We start from the raw sequence: 20,480 nt of genomic DNA, 5'->3' as shown, positions 1-20,480 counted from the left end.
TAAAAACAAAGATTCCAAGACTTACCAAGCGGGAAAGCGCCGGCAGACAGGCACATGAACAAAACACACAAACACACACACAGAATTACGAGCTTTCGCAACTGGCAGTTGCTTCGTCAGGAAGGAAGGAAAGAGAGGGAAAAATGAAAGGATGTGGGTTTTAAGGGAGAGGGTAAGGAGTCATTCCAATCCCGGGAGCGGAAAGACTTCCCTTAGGGGAAAAAAAGGACAGGTGTACACTCGCGCACACACACACACACACACACACACACACACACACACACACACACACACACACACACACACACACACATATATGTCTGCTTGTGTCTGTGTATGTGCGGATGGATATGTGTGTGTGTGTGTGTGTGTGTGTGTGTGTGTGTGTGTGTGTGTGTGCGAATGTACACCTGTCCTTTTTTTCCCCTAAGGGAAGTCTTTCCGCTCCCGGGATTGGAATGACTCCTTACCCTCTCCCTTAAAACCCACATCCTTTCATTTTTCCCTCTCCTTCCTTCCTTCCTGACGAAGCAACTGCCAGTTGCGAAAGCTCGTAATTCTGTGTGTGTGTTTGTGTGTTTTGTTCATGTGCCTGTCTGCCGGCGCTTTCCCGCTTGGTAAGTCTTGGAATCTTTGTTTTTAATATATTTTTCCCATGTGGAAGTTTCTTTCTGTTATATATATATATATATATATATATATATATATATATATGAGCATGAGTAAAGAATGAGAAGGCAAACAAGAATGAAATTGATTCTGATAGTCATTTAACCCTTTAATTGCTCTGAACGTGTTAATGCGCGCTACTTTGTACTTGTCCATGTGTGCTCTGAAAGTGTTTGTGTGCACATTAGCACATCCAGAGCAGTTAAAGGGTTAAGAAGAGTCAATATAATAAATATCCTGAAAATTGATGAATAGTAAGATAATAGGACTTGAATTATAGGTAGACATAGTATCTACTAAGAGTATAGAAGTTGAGAAGTAGAGGAGGACTAGGGATTAAATAATATGTGAAGAAGTGAATGTGAAATGTAGGGTAGATTTGTAGCTTTACCAGAAAATAATTATAGTATACATAGGAACGTATAGTAGGGTAATGAACTGTGAGGCCTACTCAAATAGCGTAAGGGGGGGGGGGGGGGGGGGGCGTACCCAGCATTTATTAAGTATAAAGGACAAGTCTACTTATGTGGAGATATGATGACCTGTGGCCTAAAAAATAGGAATGTTTCATAAAGGGGTGTACCTACCAGAAACGAAACAGGAAATACTCTCATAAGGTCAACCCACAAGCAAGGTATAGGTACTGATCCTAGGGGAAAGGGGCAGTATTGTGACAAAAGTCACAAAATTTTGTAGGGATTATTCTGGAAAGTTTGAATTCTATGCACAACGAGTATTAATATGTTTCATGGAAGTTTACGAGTGTCTGGAGAACACTTTCATGTTACCTAGAGTGCCTCCAAACTATGAAGAATAGTAAAAATAGTACATACAAAGGAAAGATAGTACAATAGATGAGAACAGAAAGTAGATTACTCATGTGTCATGAACACATGGAGTTTACAATTAGAGAAAGGGAGTCCTCGTAATACCTAAATATTAGAAAAGTTTAGTAAAACCTCACAGAAGTGCTCATGTTTAAACAAAGTAGAATAAGAAAACAGTAGAGACACTGTAAGCAGAAGCCTGTTTAAGAGAGTAAAAAGAATTATAGTTAAAAATATGTATATAAACATATAGAAGAAAAGTATATGGTTATGATATGATACATAATGTTGTTATGGGTGATGTTATTTATATAGTAGTGATGTACAAAATATTGTGTGTTTGATCTGAGGGGGGAATATGTAGTGTTTACAGAATTTCTGCATAAATTCTAGTACTACTCAGCCTTCTACCATCTCGAACACATGATATTTTAGGTGTGAGAGTGAGATAGAATTCTACCTACTGCACGTCACATGTTTGTGTGTGCAGGTGTGAAATCAGTCGCAAGCAGAAGGTAGACGCAGCGGACAAATGGCACCGACAAGTACTTGTCGAGTAATCCATGGAAGTTCTAGTGAAAGTATATGGAAGAACCGTTGAACTTCTACTTATTCTGTGTTAATCATATCAGTGACAATTGTTATTTATAACAAGAACAGTTGAGATTCTGATGTCTAAAAAAACTCGTAATTTGCACTTTCTAGAGGCAAGACATGTGTATGATTCCTGTATTATAAAGTTGTGGTTAGGAAGCCAACTCTGTTGTAAATGTAACTTAATTGTTTCTAATGTGAGATGACATGGGTGACTTACAAGAAGTCAATTGTTTATGTGAGAAATATGAATTTTATTCTTTGTGTAAGTTCAAATTTACCAATAGTTGTTAAAAAGTATTCTTCAAGTACCTCATTGTTTCACAAAGAGAGTGTTAAAGGTTGCTGTGACTAGCATCATTCTTCAGAGAAGAAATTTGTAGATTCCAGACGCCGGCTATCCAGAGAAAAAGATCGGCTACACATTCCTACATAAGTGCACTCGTGTAAGAGAAGTGGGGCATTTGCACTTACACTTCACACACTCTTAGCTGTCAAAAACATTAGTATAGGACAATAAGAATGCATGCTGCTGAACGTTACCTGTGGCACCAGGTGCCAGGAAATCTTATTTGAGCTGCATCATGCAGTTTGATTGACTTTTTTGTTGAATGGGTGGAAGTCCCTAAAAAAATGTCAAGATTAATTTGTCGATTCACCTTGAACAAAAAGATAGTAACACAAAGTACTATGATGACCAATACCAAAGTCCACATTTGTCCATGGTGCATCTGGATGATGCTAATTAACTGTGCTGGCAGCTCCACATGGCGTAGGTTGTTTGCTGGAGTATGGCATCAAAGATCCTAATGATTCCTTAGTGAGAACTCTTACTGATGAACCATTATTGTGGGCTGCTTCTGTCTCATAGAACTTGGAGGAGTGAACTGGTATGGCATAGGTTGGGCACTGGCCTAAATACTGAACAGGTAACAGGATCCTGTGGAATCAAATATGTCTGTGGAGCCAGCAACCTCTGTTATGAGCACGCTGCTCCCTCATGGCCTAGCAGTCATGCAAAACTGCCAGGCCGTTGTATGTTGGAGTGGTCCCTGGAGCTCTCTGGTGGGGTCACCCACTTGATGTTAGTGTGCGATTGGTTACTATGTGATAGAGCTTATGGACCTAACATAGCAGTTCCTTTTCTTCTGTACAAGTTGTTAGGACTTCATGTATTGCAGGTACTTTTCTATTGCAGAGGGTTATGATCCTGTACAGATTTCTTATGTTGGGGGGGGGGGGGGGGGGTCCATGTTGTGTTCAATTTACATGAATAACCAAATGAAACTAATATAGAACTTGCTTGTTAAGAAGTAATTGGGATGAACAGAGGATGTGAATATATACTCGTGTAAGCAGTCCATTTTCTAAACTTTTTTTAGTGGCATGTAATATATGTAAGTCATATTTAATGTTAGAAGCAGATTGTCTGTGTTGATTTGTTTAATTGGCCATGGAAATTTATTTTCCAAATGATTAATGTAAATATTGGCTAAATGGCTCGCAGGACTGCTTCTCATTACTATATCATCTCACTACATGTAGATTTTGTTGTTGAATAGTTACATATGCTAAAATAAATTCTAACATCTCTGTGAGTTTGTATAAATCTGCTTTGCAAAGCTGTTTTTCTTATTATTAAATTACATCTAATTGTTTCAATAGTGTTATGGACGAATGTATTAGTGTGCGGGTCACCATGTCCAGGGATGAAAATCTGGCACTGTCTAGTATGTGCACATCAGTGGTATCATTAGTAAGTTCTTGGGAATTTCTGATGGAATAGTTGTCTGCAGATGTGTAAAAGTTGCTAAGAATATCTTTGAGCTTCTTAGAGATGTAATATGCAGGACTGTTATTTGATTTAACAATAGGATATATTGGCCAGTGATGCTTATGAATTTTTGGCTAAGGTGAGTTAGTTTAAGTGGTAAGGGGTGCGTGACTAAGCTTTGTTGGATATCAAACAATCAAAACTCCAGATAGGAATAATAACAATGTAGGAAAAGATTGATTGCTACTTACTGTAAAGAAGACATGTCAAGTTGCAGATAGTCACAAACAAAAGGCATTTACATAAAGCTTTCGGCCACAGCGTTCATCAGTAAAAGAGACACACGCACCATTCATACGCTCAAGCAGGCACACCTCGTGCCCACTTGGCCGCCAGTGCCAGCATCTTGGGCTGGAATGCAACTATCATGTGGGATGCAAGCAGAAATCTTGAGGGGGCTGGGAAGGGAAAGGGATGATAGTGTACGGTTGGGGAGAGAGACGAATGCTGTCTGGTGGACTGTACAGGAACTAGAATGCCAACAAACACAGTGTCAGTAGGTTGTGGGGCAGGAAGGTGGGGAAAAAGGAACAAAAAAGGAGAAGAGTGGGGATAGATTGGTGATGTGTTGGCAGAAAACGGAAAATAAAGAGGATGGGAGATGAAAAAAGGGGAGGAGATGGTAGACATAGGGGTGGAAACTGTTGAGTGGAAGGGTGGGGACCGTATTATACAATGAGGAACATCCTAACTGAGATACTTCCCACTGCACCCAATCTCCACAACATCCTAGTCCATCCATATTCCACTCCCAATCCCAACTCCTTGCCCCAAGGATCATAGCCCTCTGGAAGACCCAGGTGCACCAACCCAGCACTTCCTATTCCAGTCCTGTCACAGGTTTATCCTACCCTGTCTCGGGGCCAAGCCACTTGTGAAAGCAGCCAAGTCATTTACCAGCTCTGCCGTAATCATTGCACAGGTTTTTATATTGATACGACTACTACCAAGCTGTCCACCAGGATGATCAGCCACTGTCAAACTGGCCAAGGCCAAGGTAGACCATCCTGTGGTGCAACATGCAGCTGAACATAACACACTTGATTTCATTGACTGCTTCACTACCTGAGCCATCTGGATCCTTCCCTCCTTCACCAGCTTTTGTGAACTGTGTAGATGGGAGTTATCCTTACAACACATTCTCCACTTTTGTAATTATCCTAGCCTCAACCTATGGTAACATACTGTCTCCACATCCTCCACCCAACAGTTTCCACCCCATATGTCCTACCATCTTCTCCCCATTGTCTCCTCCTACTCTGTTTATTTGCTACCCTTTACCAACTCATCCACCCATCTTTCCCCACTCCTCTCCTCTTTTGCTCCTTTTTTCCCCCCCTCACCTCCCTGCCCCACAACTTCCTGGCACTGTGCCTGTTGGCATTCTAATCCCAGCACATTCCACCAGACAGTGTTCATCTCTCTCTGCACCCATACACTAGTGTCACGTTCCCTTCCCCCTCCAGACTGCTTCTTGCATCCCATGTAATAGTCGCATTCTGGCCTGAGAGTTTGGAGTTTCAGGTCGAGTGTGCATGAGGTGCGCTAGGTCATGTGTATGAATGGTGTCTGTCTGTCTCTCTTTTACTCATGAGGGCTGGGGCCGAAAACTTTCTGTAAGTGTTTTTTAATTGTGCCTGTCTGCAACCAAACATGCATTCTTTACTGCAAGTAGTAACAGTACTATGTTGGACATCAGCATCTGGTAAAAGGAAGCTGAAATTCTTAATCAATTTCCAAAACTTAGCTTGATATTTAGATGTGGGGCCAGTCTTATTTTATATTATTTTGAAGAAAGAATTGTAAAGTTTTGCTGATGTTATTTTCATGCATAAGTACTGCTGTCTTACATTTATTAATACCAGTCAGTATTTTTGAATAAGTTTCCTCAGAGTTATTTGTTGATTATAGTGAACAAATACTATGAATTCAAAGGCTAAGCAAATTATTGCAAGTAATCTATAATCAAGACACAGCTCTGAAAAATTTGATTCAAAAATACTCACCGGTATTAATAAAAAAAAACTTATGTACAACAAAGCCCTTGTTGTTAAGCAGATAAAGGTAATACTGCAGTAGTTGCTTATGAAGATGATCACATCAGCAAAACCTGACAAATCTTTCTTCAAAACAGCATAAAAGAAGACTGACCTCACTCCTAATTATCAAGCTCAGCTTATGAAATTGATTAAGAATTCCAACTACATTTTATTAGCTGCTGTTGTCCAAAGTAGCCTAGTCATTAACCCCTTACCACTTAAACTAACATCTTAGCCAAAAATTCATAAACCTCATTATCCAACACATCCCATTGTTAATTCAGGGAGCAGTACTGCATTTTGTATATCTAAGAAATTTAAAGATATTCTTAACAACTTTTTACCCATTTAAAGACAACTTTTACATCAGAAGTCCCCAAGAACTTTTAATTACACCACTTATGTGTGTATAATAGACTGTGCCAGATTTACATCCCTGGACATGTAAACCTGTACACAAATATGACTGTCCATGACACTACTAAAATAATTAAATGCAGTTTAATGAAAAATTGAAACAACCTTGCAAGTCAGAGACATATGTACTCTTAGATTTATTAGAATTCGTTCTAGGACATAACTATTTCCCATTCAACAATAAAATCTATAGGCAACCAGATGGTCAATCGAAGGGAAGCAGTCTCAGGCCTTTTAGAAACTATATTCATGGGGAATACCCACTTAAAAGATAAGCTGATTTGTTACAAAAGGTATGTTGATGATGCAGTTATTTTGTTCAGTGGTACAGTACATGAAATAGAATCATTTGCAAAAGTCATGAGTAACATAAACCCCAATATCAAATTCACTGTCATTCTTAATATAAAAAATTGAATCAATAGCAAGTCTTTGAAATTTTTTGAAAATCCACCATATAAGTGTAAATAATTATTCATACCACCATACACAGCACTGAATGGATGTTTCAGATCCATGTTAAACTTTTATATGAGGTATGTCCACAAAGTAAGTTCCATTTGGTTATATAAAACAAACGTGTACAGATACAGAAAAAATATTTATTGTACAAAAATCTACAACTGTTAAACTACCTTTCTATATAGCTTCCGAAATTTTGTAGGCAGGTGCCATAGTGTGGCACAAGATTTTGTATGCCTTCTTCATAGAAGGCAGATTTTAGGTGTAAAAAGAGATGAAAGTCACTAGGTTATGGTTGTGCTTAATTTTCTCTTCAATTGTGGGAACCAGTTCATCTGTAACCACAGACAGGCATCCACTTCATTCTTCATCATGCACTTGATCACGTCCTTCATTGAACAGTCTGACCCATCTTCTAACCATTGAATCTCTCATAGGATTTTGTCCGTAAACCTCGCAGATTTGCCGATGAATTTCCTTTGATTTAACTTTCTTTGCATTTAGAAAACGAATCACTAATCTGATTGTACACGCGGTGGCATTTCCAATTATGGCTGACGTTATAAAAAATCACTGTAAAGGTCACGTCGGCAGCAGCAATCTGAAAATGGCGTACATGTCTTCTCCTTGAGTCACAGTAAGTGCTGCGCATGCTCGGAACTGACATCGTAACGCCGCTGCGGGTAGTAATAGAAATGGAGCTTACTTTGTGAATGACCCTCGCACATAAAGTTCCTCTCAGTTTGTCTGCCAAAGAGAAAGAAATCAATATTACCAAAAATGTAGCAAAAAAATGGATAAAAACCACAAATAATTTGTTATATTAAAAACAAAGATTCTAAGACTTACCAAGCGGGAAAGCGCCGGCAGACAGGCACATGAACAAAACACACAAACACACACACAGAATTACGAGCTTTCGCAACTGGCAGTTGCTTCGTCAGGAAGGAAGGAAGGAGAGGGAAAAATGAAAGGATGTGGGTTTTAAGGGAGAGGGTAAGGAGTCATTCCAATCCCGGGAGCGGAAAGACTTCCCTTAGGGAAAAAAAGGACAGGTGTACACTCGCACACACACACACACACACACATATCCATCCGCACATATCTATATAATAAATTTAAAACTGGGAAATTACATGCAGTAAAATCACAACCACCAGCAGAGAAGGAACTATCTGAATGCATTCCCTTACTAGGCACAGCCTCATAACAAGTTGCAAATCTTTTCTGAATGACAGGAGTTCAGATAAGTTTCTGCACCAGTAACACTGTGCAACTTAAACATAATCTACAATACCAAAGGCACCAGCCTAGGCCCTGAAACAGCATGAGTTTGTAAGATTGATTGTGACAACTGCCTCCAACTTTTATCTTGGCCAGACTGGCTGAAGTTTCAGTATGAGATACTGTGAACACATGGGTGCATTTAGACTAAAATAAATCAGCAATAGCCATTCATGTGAATCAACACAGACACTCAGTTTCTAACACTAAAGATAACTTAAAGATATTAGATACTACCCAAAAAAGTGCAAGAAAATGAACCTCCTAGAGGATCTAGAAATATATATATTTACATCCTCAGTTCATCCCAATAAATTCTAAATGAGCAACTGGAACTAGGTAACAAACAAGTTCTACATAATTTCCTTCATCTGTTTACATAAATTAAACACAACATGGACTCCTCAATCATAAGTAATCTGTACAGGAACATAACTCACTACAGTCTAAAAATACCTGCAATACACAACATCCTAACAACTGCTACAGAAGAAAAGGAACTGCTATGTTAGTGCCATGTGCCCTATCACACAGGAACCAACCACACACTGGCATTAAGTAGGGACCTACATAGCAGAGCTTCTGGGGTCTCTCCAGTAGATGAAAGCTTGAAGGCTTTGCACACCTGTCAGGGCAACACTAAAAATACTAAATGTCTAGGGACCTTGGGATTCTTACACATGTGTTCCACTAAATTTACTTCATAACTGTATTTGCGCTTAAAAATAAAGTGTAGTTTTGGCTTACCTATGAAACTCACAGCCACATCACTAAAAGGAATATTCAAAATAGGTTGCTAGCAGACAACAGGCAGGAAATTGAATTTGAAAAATCAAAAGCAAAGCAACAGAGTACCTTATGGGGTATTCCTTCTCTAATTTATTTGATTATTATGACTTGAAGATATAATTCCAGTCAACACGGATGTTTATGTTAAAGAGACTTTTAACCTTTCCAGTATATAGACAGCTGATTGCAGTTTCTGAAGTTAGTGAAGTTTGATAAATGCTTATACAAAGATGAAGAGAAAAGCAATAGCAGAGTAATTTTTTAAAAGTTATTAATGCGAGTAAATTAGTATTGGCTCTGAGCACTATGGGACTCAACTGCTGTGGTCATTAGTCCCCTAGAACTTAGAACTACTTAAACCTAACTAACCTAAGGACATCACACACATCCATGCCCGAGGCAGGATTCGAACCTGCGACCGTAGCAGTCGCACGGTTCCAGACTGAGTGCCTAGAACCGCGAGACCACCGCGGTCGGCTAAATTAGTATTAGTCATAATTTGTTGTTAGTATACATTACAGTAATAGCCTACAGTGATTGCTTCAGTTTGTTAACATATAACGTGATTCAGTATGCCCTTGAAAGCTTTTCATGATGAGAACATGATATGTGAATAAAAGAACACATACAAACTACACAGTTAGTAAACCATATTTCATATATAATGCCGACACGATTTATGTAGCCCTGTACCAGCAATTACTCTAACTACTGTTTTCTGTGACCAGAATAAAGTGTTTCAGTCCAGGCTTTCTTAGGGGAGTCACATAGAGCTCTGTGTATGCTACGATAGGTGTTTCATCTGATAAAAAATGACACTCACAAATTTTTCCCTTCATTTTTGGGAATGGGAAGAATTCACATCGGCCCAGGTCAAGTAAATAGGGTGGCTTTGGTAATGCAGTTTTTCGTTCTGCATGTAGCCCATTGTTCTGGTAACCATATGTGCTGAGGCACTGTCTTCTTCAATTTTGGGTGCTGTGACCTCCAATTACTTTCACCAGACATTATGTCACATACCACTCAGCACTGATTGTGTAAAGTTTGTTTAAAGTCACAGAGATGAGATGATGCATCCTATTGAAGAAGGTGGCCACTACCTCCTTTTTAAAGCTCTTACTTCTCCCAACTTGCATGGGCGGTTCCTCACCAGGAAAGCACAATACTGATGACTGCCTTTTTGTTTTGGGGTTGTTGTGGTATGGCCATGTTTTGTCACCTGTAATGATATTGTGTCTTTGGACCACCTTTTGTTGAATTATTCAAGAATAAAAGATACCAACACGTTCATGTTTGCTGTTAGGCTTCTGTCAGGAAATGTGGCACCCAACGTGCATGTCTCTTGGTTAGGTCTAAATGATACTGAAGGAAGGTCTGTGCTGTAGTTGGTCCAATATTTATAATCCCTTCAATGTCAGAAGATGTGAGGTAAGTATCATCTTCAATCATTTTCCTCACAGCATCAATGTTTTCTTGGGTGACTGCCATTGCTGGGGCAACTGAGAGGCAGTTCATCTTCAGGATACTCCTGATCCCTTGAAAAGTTGTGAAACCAATTTCCAATGGTGCCCTAGAAGGGCCAGACTCACCATAAACATGTACTAGAGAAGAGTGGCATTGTTCTTTTTGTAGTCATATCATTGCACAAAAAATAGTGGAGCAACAAATCCCTCTTCCACTGCATCTGACTCAGCACTGCCTGTGTCCTTTATTTACTGTTCGCAGAATGTTTGAGATCCAGTGGTGCAGGGAGCACTATGCCAGTGCTGTAAGGTCGAAAAACAACCCTCTTTCAAACAGAAATAATCCTATTGTTGACAAATTTCCAGTTTCAGAGCTGGTAAGGACTTTCGGCACAACCCTCATATTTATTATGACTACAAAAGATATATTTCGCTCTTTTGCAACAGAAACAAGTGAAAAGTGCATTTACTTTTATATATGCTATATTCCATGGGTATTCTTTAAATCTGTTTTTCTTTTTCTTTTGCAGATTACTCATTTCCCTATATTGTTATCATTTTATCCGTTATTTCGAATGCTGTGCACTTTGCTTTCAAATTGGATCAGGTAAGCTGTCTAATATATAAATTTTGCTTATTCACAATATACCAGTGGAAATTTGCTCTTGATTTCTACATTGCTGATTCATAAAGTAATAGTGTTCACTTGATGCTCTTGTTACCCTCCTTTTGTATTGTAATACAAGACCTTTTTTCCCCACTATGGAGCCAAAAATGGTGAAATCCATACAAAGTTACCTGAACGCAATAAGATTTTGAAGTCAGTCAGTTGCTCCTTTGAGTACCAGGGGTTTCTGCCTGAAACCATGTTTTTAATTTATTTAAATGCATTGTTGTTATAATGATAATGATAATAATAATAATAATAATAATAATTATTATTATTATTATTATTATTATCAGTGCTTTTTGCATGAAACCACTGATGCTATTGTGCGACAGAGATGTCTAGTGGTGCAGTGAAGTACTTCTGTGAATGTAGTTCATTGTGGCAGTCACAACATTCAGAACAACATTTGCTGTGGAGATTGTGGTATGTGATTCATTGAAGTTTTGAGATGTGGAATTGTGCCTAGGAAAAATGCAAAATAGCGTTCAAATATGTATCATGAAATAATGAGTGGTTGAAAACTGTATGTCCCAAGTGAATCAGCACAACCTTGATTGTTTACTTTTTGCTTATTCATTTTTGTATTAATTGGTTACTGTGATGAAAAAGGTCGATTTTGCGAAAAATTTTAAAATTTGTTTTTAATATTTTTGGGACTCAAAGGGATGATATTAACATTTAAGAACATGACCTTCTTATGTGGTTAACTTAAGCACGTAAAGCTTGTTAGTATGTTGTAAGAATGCCAATAAAGTACTGAACTTTTTGTCCAGTATTATGAAAAGGAAAACTGCTACTCACCATATAGTGGAGATGCTAAGTCGCAGATAGGCACAACAAAAAACTGTCACAAATAAAGCTTTCAACCCGTAAGGCATTTGTCAACAACAGATGACAGACACACACAATGTGTGTGTGTGTGTGTGTGTGTGTGTGTGTGTGTGTGCGCGCGCGCGCTCGTGCCAGTGCCATCTATTATTGTGCATATCTGCAACCCAGCATTTCTTCTATGTGCTGAGTAGCAACTTTTCTTTTCATAATATTGTTACATTCCATCCTAGATTTTGTGTTGTTTGAACTTTTCATCCTGTAGATTTGGCACAAGACAATTCTGGTGGAAACCCCACAATCAGGCCCTGAAGACCTATCATATCTATTTCTTCAGACACATGAGAAAAGAGCAACACATTTTAAACTTACATACCATGTTGAATGAGATTATAGCACATAAATCCCACTAGCTTATTTGTTACCTTTAACAGTGTAGGTGTTGCTAGTTAAGAATAGCATGCAAGCCACCAAAGAATTGTTAGATTAGAGTACTGTGGTACTCACTGTCCTAATAAAGGTACCTAGCAAGTCATTTCTGAGTAGATCAGTGTGTGTGCGTGTGCGTGTGTGTGTGTGTGTGTGTGTGTGTGTGTGTGAAAGAGAGATAGAGAGAGAGAGAGTGAGGAGGAGGGGGGGGGGGGGGGGGGGCATTGGCTTCTCGGATAACACAATGCCTTTTGTTTTCCTAATTCCTTTGCTATCACTGATAGAATTTAAATCTGAATAGCAAATCATACAATTTTTATTACTTCTCCTTGAACTATAGATCCTTTTCCAAATTTTTTCCTTGTTTGCACAATCTACAGGGTGGTTCAAAAGTCCGGAAACACCCTCATAAAATTCAAATGGAGTAGCAAACAAGGAAACAGAGTCCCTACAAACGAGGAACGGGAAGGGGGAAACTTTATAGGCTATGCCACCAGCATGGCGGCCATCTTGAAAGCCGCTATCTTGGATTCAACTCCAAAATTTCAAATGGGAATGTGGTCATGTGACATATCAAACAGATAGAGAATTTCACCAGAAAAAAAATGCCGTTGTTTTTTTAAACATAGCTTTATTCATTCTCGGGTTATAGCCAGCTACATGTGGCAGTGGTGGGATGCTCGGCAGCATGTGTGTTATGTGCTGAAGAGACATTATGCAGATGTTACACAGTCCCAAGAGACAACCAACAGTCATAGGAATGGCTCGATATGTTGTCCATCATGTTGGAATGTTAATGCTATCCTCCGAACCCAGTCCTGATGAACTTTGACCAACCCATCTGGCTGAATTTAACCACACGCATCAACAAAGTGCTGCTTTAGATGATGCAAATCCCGTATTTTCACAGAATTAACCAGTGCTTTGACATGGCCCCAAAGATAAAAATCCAAAGGAGTCAAATCTGGTAAATGTGGTGGCCACTCCACAGCAACCCTATGACCAACCAACTTTTGATGGAACTGCACATCCAGGTATGCTCGCACATTGTGCCCATAATGTGGTGGGGCTCCATCATGCTGGAAGAATTCCGGATATGTCCCATCCTCCTTTAACAACGAGAGAAACACTTCATCCAACAACCTCAGTTAACCGTTGGCTGTTAACGTACCATCAATAAAAAGGTCCAATGACATTGGTGCCCCTCACACCACTCCAGACCATCACTTTTTGTGAGTCGCCCGTTTTGGAAGCATCAATCCAGTGCGGATTTGTGTTGAACCAGTATCTGTGATTTTGCTTGTTCACTTCAGCATTGATAAAGAAATTGGCTTCATCACTGAACAGCACCTGATAGGGGAAAGGTGGGTTTATCTGCAGCTGCTGTGTCACCCATTTTGCGAACTGTACCCGACGGTGTTGGAGCAGCTGAATTTTGTACGGGTGCCATTTGTGCAGTTAGGAGCTACGACTAACCTCACATTCTTGTGACAGGCGACGAGTACTCCGTTGCGGACTCTTGCTAAATTATGCCAACACACTCACTGCTGTTGCTTCATTGGTGGCGGATTTTGATCTTCCAGCCTTAGGTTTATTCTGCGACAGAACCTGTTGCTCGGAATTTGGCCAAAAGCTAGGCAACTGCGCTGTGAGTGATGGCCTGTCTGGTTGGGTGACGACTGTTGTTGTAAGAATGCCAATAAAGTACTGAACATGACCACATTCCCATTTGAAATTTTGGAGTTGAATCCAAGATGGCGGCTTTCAAGATGGCCGCCATGTTGGTGGCATAGCCTATGAAGTTTCCCCCTTCCTGTTCCTCGTGTGTAGGGACTGTTTCATTGTTTAAAACTCCATTTGGATTTTATCAGGGTGTTTCCAGACTTTTGGACCACCCTGTAGAGATTGAACAACACAAAGGAAGCAGTACACTCTCGTGTCCTTCAACCTTACTTCAGTTTTGTATTCACAGTGTCCTGCAGTCTTGGTGCAGCTGATGAATACAAGGCTGCTTGTTTATTTTATTTTTGCTGGACTGATATCAGGCTACATGACCGTCATCAGCAGTTCTACAGAAGATGCACAATAATGCAATACATAATGTTATACACTATAGAATTGGAGAAGTGCTAGAAGTCTGAAAAAATTGAAGTAACATCTCCAAAAACCTCTACAAAAATTCCATGTAAATAGGTACTGGGCATTCTAACATAAAATTGTGAATATGCCCCAAATCCCATACTGTATAGTATCATGTATTGTATTATCGTGTGTCTCAAGGGGCCACATGTGTATATGTTGTTCACAAATTAGTTTTTTTTATAACTTATAATTAACCTTCTTTTCCCTGATAACTTCAGAATTCCAGAGTGTATTCCAGTCAACTCTGTCAAAAGCTTTCTCATAAGCCAACAAACCCAAAATCAAAAAATCCTTTGTATATGAAAGTATAGACACACATTTATAAAACTGTATAGAAGTTATGTATGTCGGTAAGGAATTTCATAAAGAACTGATTTCTTAGCGTCATTATTGTTCATTGTTTTAAATTGAACATATATCTGTAATGTTAATTTCAGAAGTTGACTGTAAGGAGTGGACAAGCTACAATTCAATAAAACATTAGAAAAATGTTGATCATAACACAGTATTTTCATGAGCTCTTTTATTAATTCTTGTCATCCTCTTTCATTATTATCACGTATTTCATATGATAGGAATATGGAGAGTTTGTCAACAGTATTTTGCTCTTTTTCTTGACCGTCTTCTCCTTAATGATCTAGAAACTGAACTTATTTCTTGAGCTCACTCTTCACACCAACATTCTGTGTCTTTGTCCTCTGTTAATACTACACCCCTTGCAATCTCAAGCTTTGCTCTGACAGCGTTGTCATTAACATTCTGTGTCTTAATGGAGATATGGTCAGTGTGTTAAGAGAGTACTAGAGTGATTGAGAGATAGTATCTAATTGTAGGAGTACATTATTCACAAATTGCTACTAGCATTTGCTAGTAACCCTTTTTTCATTTTTCATTATTTGTATACCTGTTGGTGGTATGAGCCATCAAATTTCTAGTGATACAATGAGCTGTCTCTCTCACTATGTTCATGGTTTCTGCATTGCTCCTTGGCTGGTGGAAATTGTAACATGATAGTTACTTATTTTCTCATGGTCTCCTCTTTGCTTTTCTTTGTCTGCATTACATTCCTGTTTTCTCTTTTAATTGACCAGCTCTTACAATATGCCCAAATTACACTGCTGACCAATAAAATTCCAAAATTGCACATATGCAGTACAGTAGGAATAATACATGATTAAAATAGTAGGGGGCTTGGGAACATACATGGTGTGAAGTTTAGTGCACAGAGACAACACCTCTGGCAGCAACAATGACACTGACCCAGCTGTTCATCGAGTCTAAATGAGCTTGATCACAAAAACAGACGTGTCTTTCCATGCTGATTCAACTGTTTTCCAGAGTTTATCATAGTGATGTTGTCTTGGCAACCCATGACGAGATGGTTTCGGTGGGTGAAGTGTGGGCCAGAACAACATTAGAACACCCTCTGGGTCAAAATAGGTTACAGTGGCATGAATAACATGTGAGCTGCTACAAAATTGTTGAGGTTTTTATGGCCACTTGTCATCATATTGATATTGCATGTTGCCTTTAATCTCGTGATCTTTAGCTGTCCTTTACTGAATGATTTCTCTGACATTTTGCCAATGTGAGTGGCTGGAATTGCCATAGAATCATCCTCCATTGTTGGTGGTGGACTGAAATCAAGCCTGCAGTCTAAGATTGCATGTACCTGTCACCCCAGCTGAGGGCCTCCTCCCTTTGTTACCTGCAACAGTCATTTGTTGTAGCAAGGGAAGCCAGAATCTGTTTAGTTAGAGACTTTCTCCCTGCTTTTAGAACTGCCATGTTTATGAATATCAGTTGCTACAGTGAACAAACAGACATGATAAGATGATAAGATTTCACCACAGAGAGTACCTGCTTTTCTGCTCCTTTTGTGTGTGTATGTGGGGGGGGGGGGGGGGGGGGTTGATGTGGTTGTCTCACATAGCATGTTTTTGGCTGTTGCCGATTCTCTAACTGTGTCCCGACCTGCAATGCAGTTTATGTTCAGTGACCCTGGTATTGATAGGGAGCATACACTTTTCCACAAGTTCATGGTATTTAGTATACTCCAAACATTGCGAGTGAATCTGTTTTGTCCTTTGCTGATCTCTTCTTGATTGGTTTGTAATTACTCTTTATGCCATGTTTGTACAATTAAAAACTGATTCTGTCTGTCACTCAGGAGACTGTGGCAGGAAGCTAACATTTCTTCTTGTGACATGTTACTGGCTGGATGTTAGGTTTCATGACTCTTCTTGTGCAATTGGTTGAGTACTCATTATTCTGTAGAACACATTTAAGATGTTCCATTTCACATATGATGAGCTGCAGGCTCATATTTGTCTTATGTCAGAATATTAATCATACCTTTCTTCTGGCGCGTATGATAATATGAAAGTTTGTGCAAGTATCAATCCACGTGAATTGGTTCCTGATACATGCTATGCACCAGGTTCTTGCCATTCTTCATAACCAGCACATCTAGATAGGTAGCTGTCAATCCTTTTGCTACCTCCATAGTAAATTTAATGTTGGAATGGTTACTGTTCAGGTTTCTTAGGAAGCCACCAACCGTTTCTTCTTCATGACTCCACCCAACATAGATGCCGACGATGTACTTGTACCACACCTTATATTTACAAGGTACTAATGTAGTGCCTGTGTTTCAGAATGCTCATGAAGAAATCGCCATTTCCCATAAAGTAGCTAATGGTAAAACATGTATGAAATAGCTTGGTGATGTCCTGTGGGAATATGGTATCGATATGTCCCAGAGGAAGCTGCCTGGTACAATTTTGCACAGAGCATAACTTAATCATAGCTGACAATTCGTTCAAGAATCATAAAAGAAGGTTGTATACATGGAATAAGTCTGGAGATACTGGAAGGTCTCAAATAGATTATATAATGGTAAGACAGAGGTTTAGGAACCAGGTTTTAAATTTGAAGACATTTCCAAGGGGCAGATGTGGACTCTGACCACAATCTATTGGTTATGAACTGTAGATTAAAACTGAAGAAACTGCAAAAAGGTGGGAATTTAAGGAGATGGGACCTGGGTAAATTGAAAGAACCAGAGGTTGTACAGAGTTTCAGGGAGAGAATACGGGAACCATTGACTGGAATGGGGGAAAGAAATACAGTAGAAGAAGAATGGGTAGCTTTGAGGGATGAAATAGTGAAGGCAGTAGAGAATCAAATGGATAAAAAGACAAGGGCTAGTGGAAACTCTTGGGTAACAGAAGAAATATTGAATTTAATTGATGAAAGGAGGAAATATAAAAATGCAGTAAATGAATCAGGCAAAAAGGAATACAAACGTCTCTAAAATTATATCGACAGGAAGTGCAAAATGGCTAAGCAGAGATGGCTAGAGGACAAATGTAAGGATGTAGAGACTTATCTGATTAGGGGTAAGATAGATACTGCCTACAGGAAAATTAAAGAGACCTTTGGTGAAAGGAGAACCACTTGCATGAATATCGAGAGCTTTGATGGAAACCCAGTTCTAAGCAAAGAAGGGAAAGCAGAAAGGTGGAAGGAGTATATAGAGGGCCTATACTAGGGTGATGTACTTGAGGACAATATTATGGAAGTGGAAGAAGATGTAGATGAAGATGAAATGGGAGATATGATATTGTGTGAAGAGTTTGACAGAGCACTGAAAGACCTGAGTCGAAACAAGGCCCCTGGAGTAGACAACATTCCATTAGAACTACTGACAGCCTTGGGAGAGCCAATCCTGACAAAACTCTACCATCTCGTGAGCAAGATGTATGAGACAGGCGAAATACCCTCAGTCTTCAAGAAGAATATAATAATCCCAATCCCAAAGAAAGCAGGTGTTGACAGATGTAAAAATTACCGAACTATCAGTTTAATAAGACACATCTGCAAAATACTAATGCGAATTCTTTACAGACGAATGGTAAAACTAGTAGAAGCTGACCTCGGGGAAGATCAGTTTGGATTCCGTAGAAATATTGGAACACGTGAGGCATTACTGACCCTACGACTTATCTTAGAATCTAGATTAAGGAAAGACAAACCTACGTTTCTTACATTTGTAGACTTAGAGAAAGCTTATGACAATGTCGACTGGAATACTCTCTTTCAAATTCTGAGGGCGGCAGGGGTAAAATACAGGGAGCGAAAGGCTATTTACAATTTGTACAGAAACTAGATGGCAGTTATAAGAGTCGAGGGACATAAAAGGGAAGCAGTGGTTGGGAAGGGAGTGAGACAGGGTTGTAGCCTCTCCCCGATGTTATTCAATCTGTATATTGAGCAAGCAGTGAAGGAAACAAAAGAAAAATTCGGAGTAGGTATTAAAATCCATGGAGAAGAAATAAAAACTTTGAAGTTCGCCGATGACATTGTGATTCTGTCAAAGACAGTGAAGGACTTGGAAGAGCAGTTGAACGGAATGGAAAGTGTCTTGACAGGAGGGTATAAGATGAACATAAACAAAAGCAAAACAAGGATAATGGAATGTAGTATTAAGTCGGGTGATGCTGAGGGAATTAGATTAGGAAATGAGACACTTAAAGTAGTAGACGAGTTTTGCTATTTCGGGAGCAAAATAACTGATGATGGTCGAAGTAGAGATGATATAAAATGTAGACTGGCAATGGCAAGGAAAGCGTTTCTGAAGAAGAGAAATTTGTTAACATCGAGTATAGATTTCAGTGTCAGGAAGTCGTTTCTGAAAGTATTTGTTTGGAGTGTAGCCATTTATGGAAGTGAAACATGGACGATAAATAGTTTGGTCAAGAGGAGAATAGAAGCTTTCGAAACGTGGTCTACAGAAGAATGCTGAAGATTTGATGGGTAGATCACGTAACTAATGAGGAGGTATTGAATAAGGTTGGGGAGAAGAGGAGTTTGTGGCACAATGTGACTAGAAGAAGTGATCGGTTGGTAGGACACATTTTGAGGCATCAAGGGATCACCAATTTAGTATTGGAGGACAGCGTGGAGGGTAAAAATTGTGTAGGGAGACCAAGAGATGACTACACTAAACAGATTCAGAAGGATGTCGGTTGCAGTAGGTACTGGGAGATGAAGAAGCTTGCACAGGGTAGAGTAGTATGGAGAGCTGCATCAAACCAATCTCAGGACTGAAGACGTCAACAACAACAACAACAACAACATGTCCCAGAGAGTCATTGAGTGTCACTTTGATGAACAAAAAACAACACCATAGCTGACTAGGATGTTGGTCCACATTTTAGTTTCTTCAACTTCTGTATGAAATGACCCAAGTTCTTTATGCTTTTGATGGTCTTTCTGACATGTGTCTAAAGCACAGACGCCAAGTGTTTTGCTGGTTTACATTCGGTGAGCAAGGTGTGCTTGCAGTCAGTCATAGTGGTACACCACATTTATGGATTTTGGTAATACATTCAGCCAAGGCAGTAGGTCTTCTGTGTTGTGCAGGTTCCTCTGTAGGTCTGCAAAGACAGAAGACACTGTGTGTAACAAATTCACATTTCGTGTGTTCCAATGTATTGAATCTGCACTTAGCTTTCAGTAGGTCATTGGAACTAACAAGTCATATATCTTCAGTCTTCATTAAAAGGGCAGGATTTCTCTTTTGGGTAGGCATAACGATTAAGCTCTTGTTGGTGTTGGGGCTCTTGAGAGCTTGTAACTCTTCTCTTTTCAGATTGCAAGTTTGTGACTTTACTTGACACAGTATGCTGGTGATTTCATTGTGTATGTCCTTGGCTTTTTCTCAAGGAAGTATCCAGATGGTATTAGCAATCACATACTCTGTAGATAGAGCTTTAGGGAAGATACCAAAATTCCCTTCTTTCAAAGGACAAATGAGGTTCCCCTCATAAATGAATTCATGTAAAACGGAGAAATGTGAAATGATGACCAACTTTTGGGCATTTGCTATCAACTCAGTTGCAGCACACAGTGAGATGATTTGAACAGATTTGACAGCATCACTCTGAAGAGCATGCAGATGGAACTCGAATGCTGTGTTGAGTTGCAAAAGAAAAAGTTTTGTAAGATGTGAAACTTCTGCTTGAACAC

At 39.4% G+C, this 20,480-nt stretch overlaps 1 protein-coding gene across 2 annotated transcripts in view; it reads left to right on the top strand.

Annotated features, from left to right (window-relative positions):
• Positions 1 to 20,480, top strand: part of LOC126348392 (JNK1/MAPK8-associated membrane protein-like) — a 100,790-nt gene that overhangs the window by 59,502 nt on the left and 20,808 nt on the right. For both annotated transcript variants that reach the window (XM_050002351.1, XM_050002350.1), the window contains exon 5: positions 10,909 to 10,985. In XM_050002351.1, coding sequence (XP_049858308.1) covers positions 10,909 to 10,985 — 77 coding nt within the window. The remainder of the gene's footprint in view (positions 1 to 10,908; positions 10,986 to 20,480) is intronic.

The sequence above is a fragment of the Schistocerca gregaria genome, chromosome 1, assembly GCF_023897955.1.
Source record: "Schistocerca gregaria isolate iqSchGreg1 chromosome 1, iqSchGreg1.2, whole genome shotgun sequence".
Taxonomy (NCBI): Eukaryota; Metazoa; Arthropoda; class Insecta; order Orthoptera; family Acrididae; genus Schistocerca; species Schistocerca gregaria.
The sequence above is the reverse complement of the archived record's forward strand: the minus strand, read 5'-3'. Positions and strand labels throughout refer to the sequence as shown.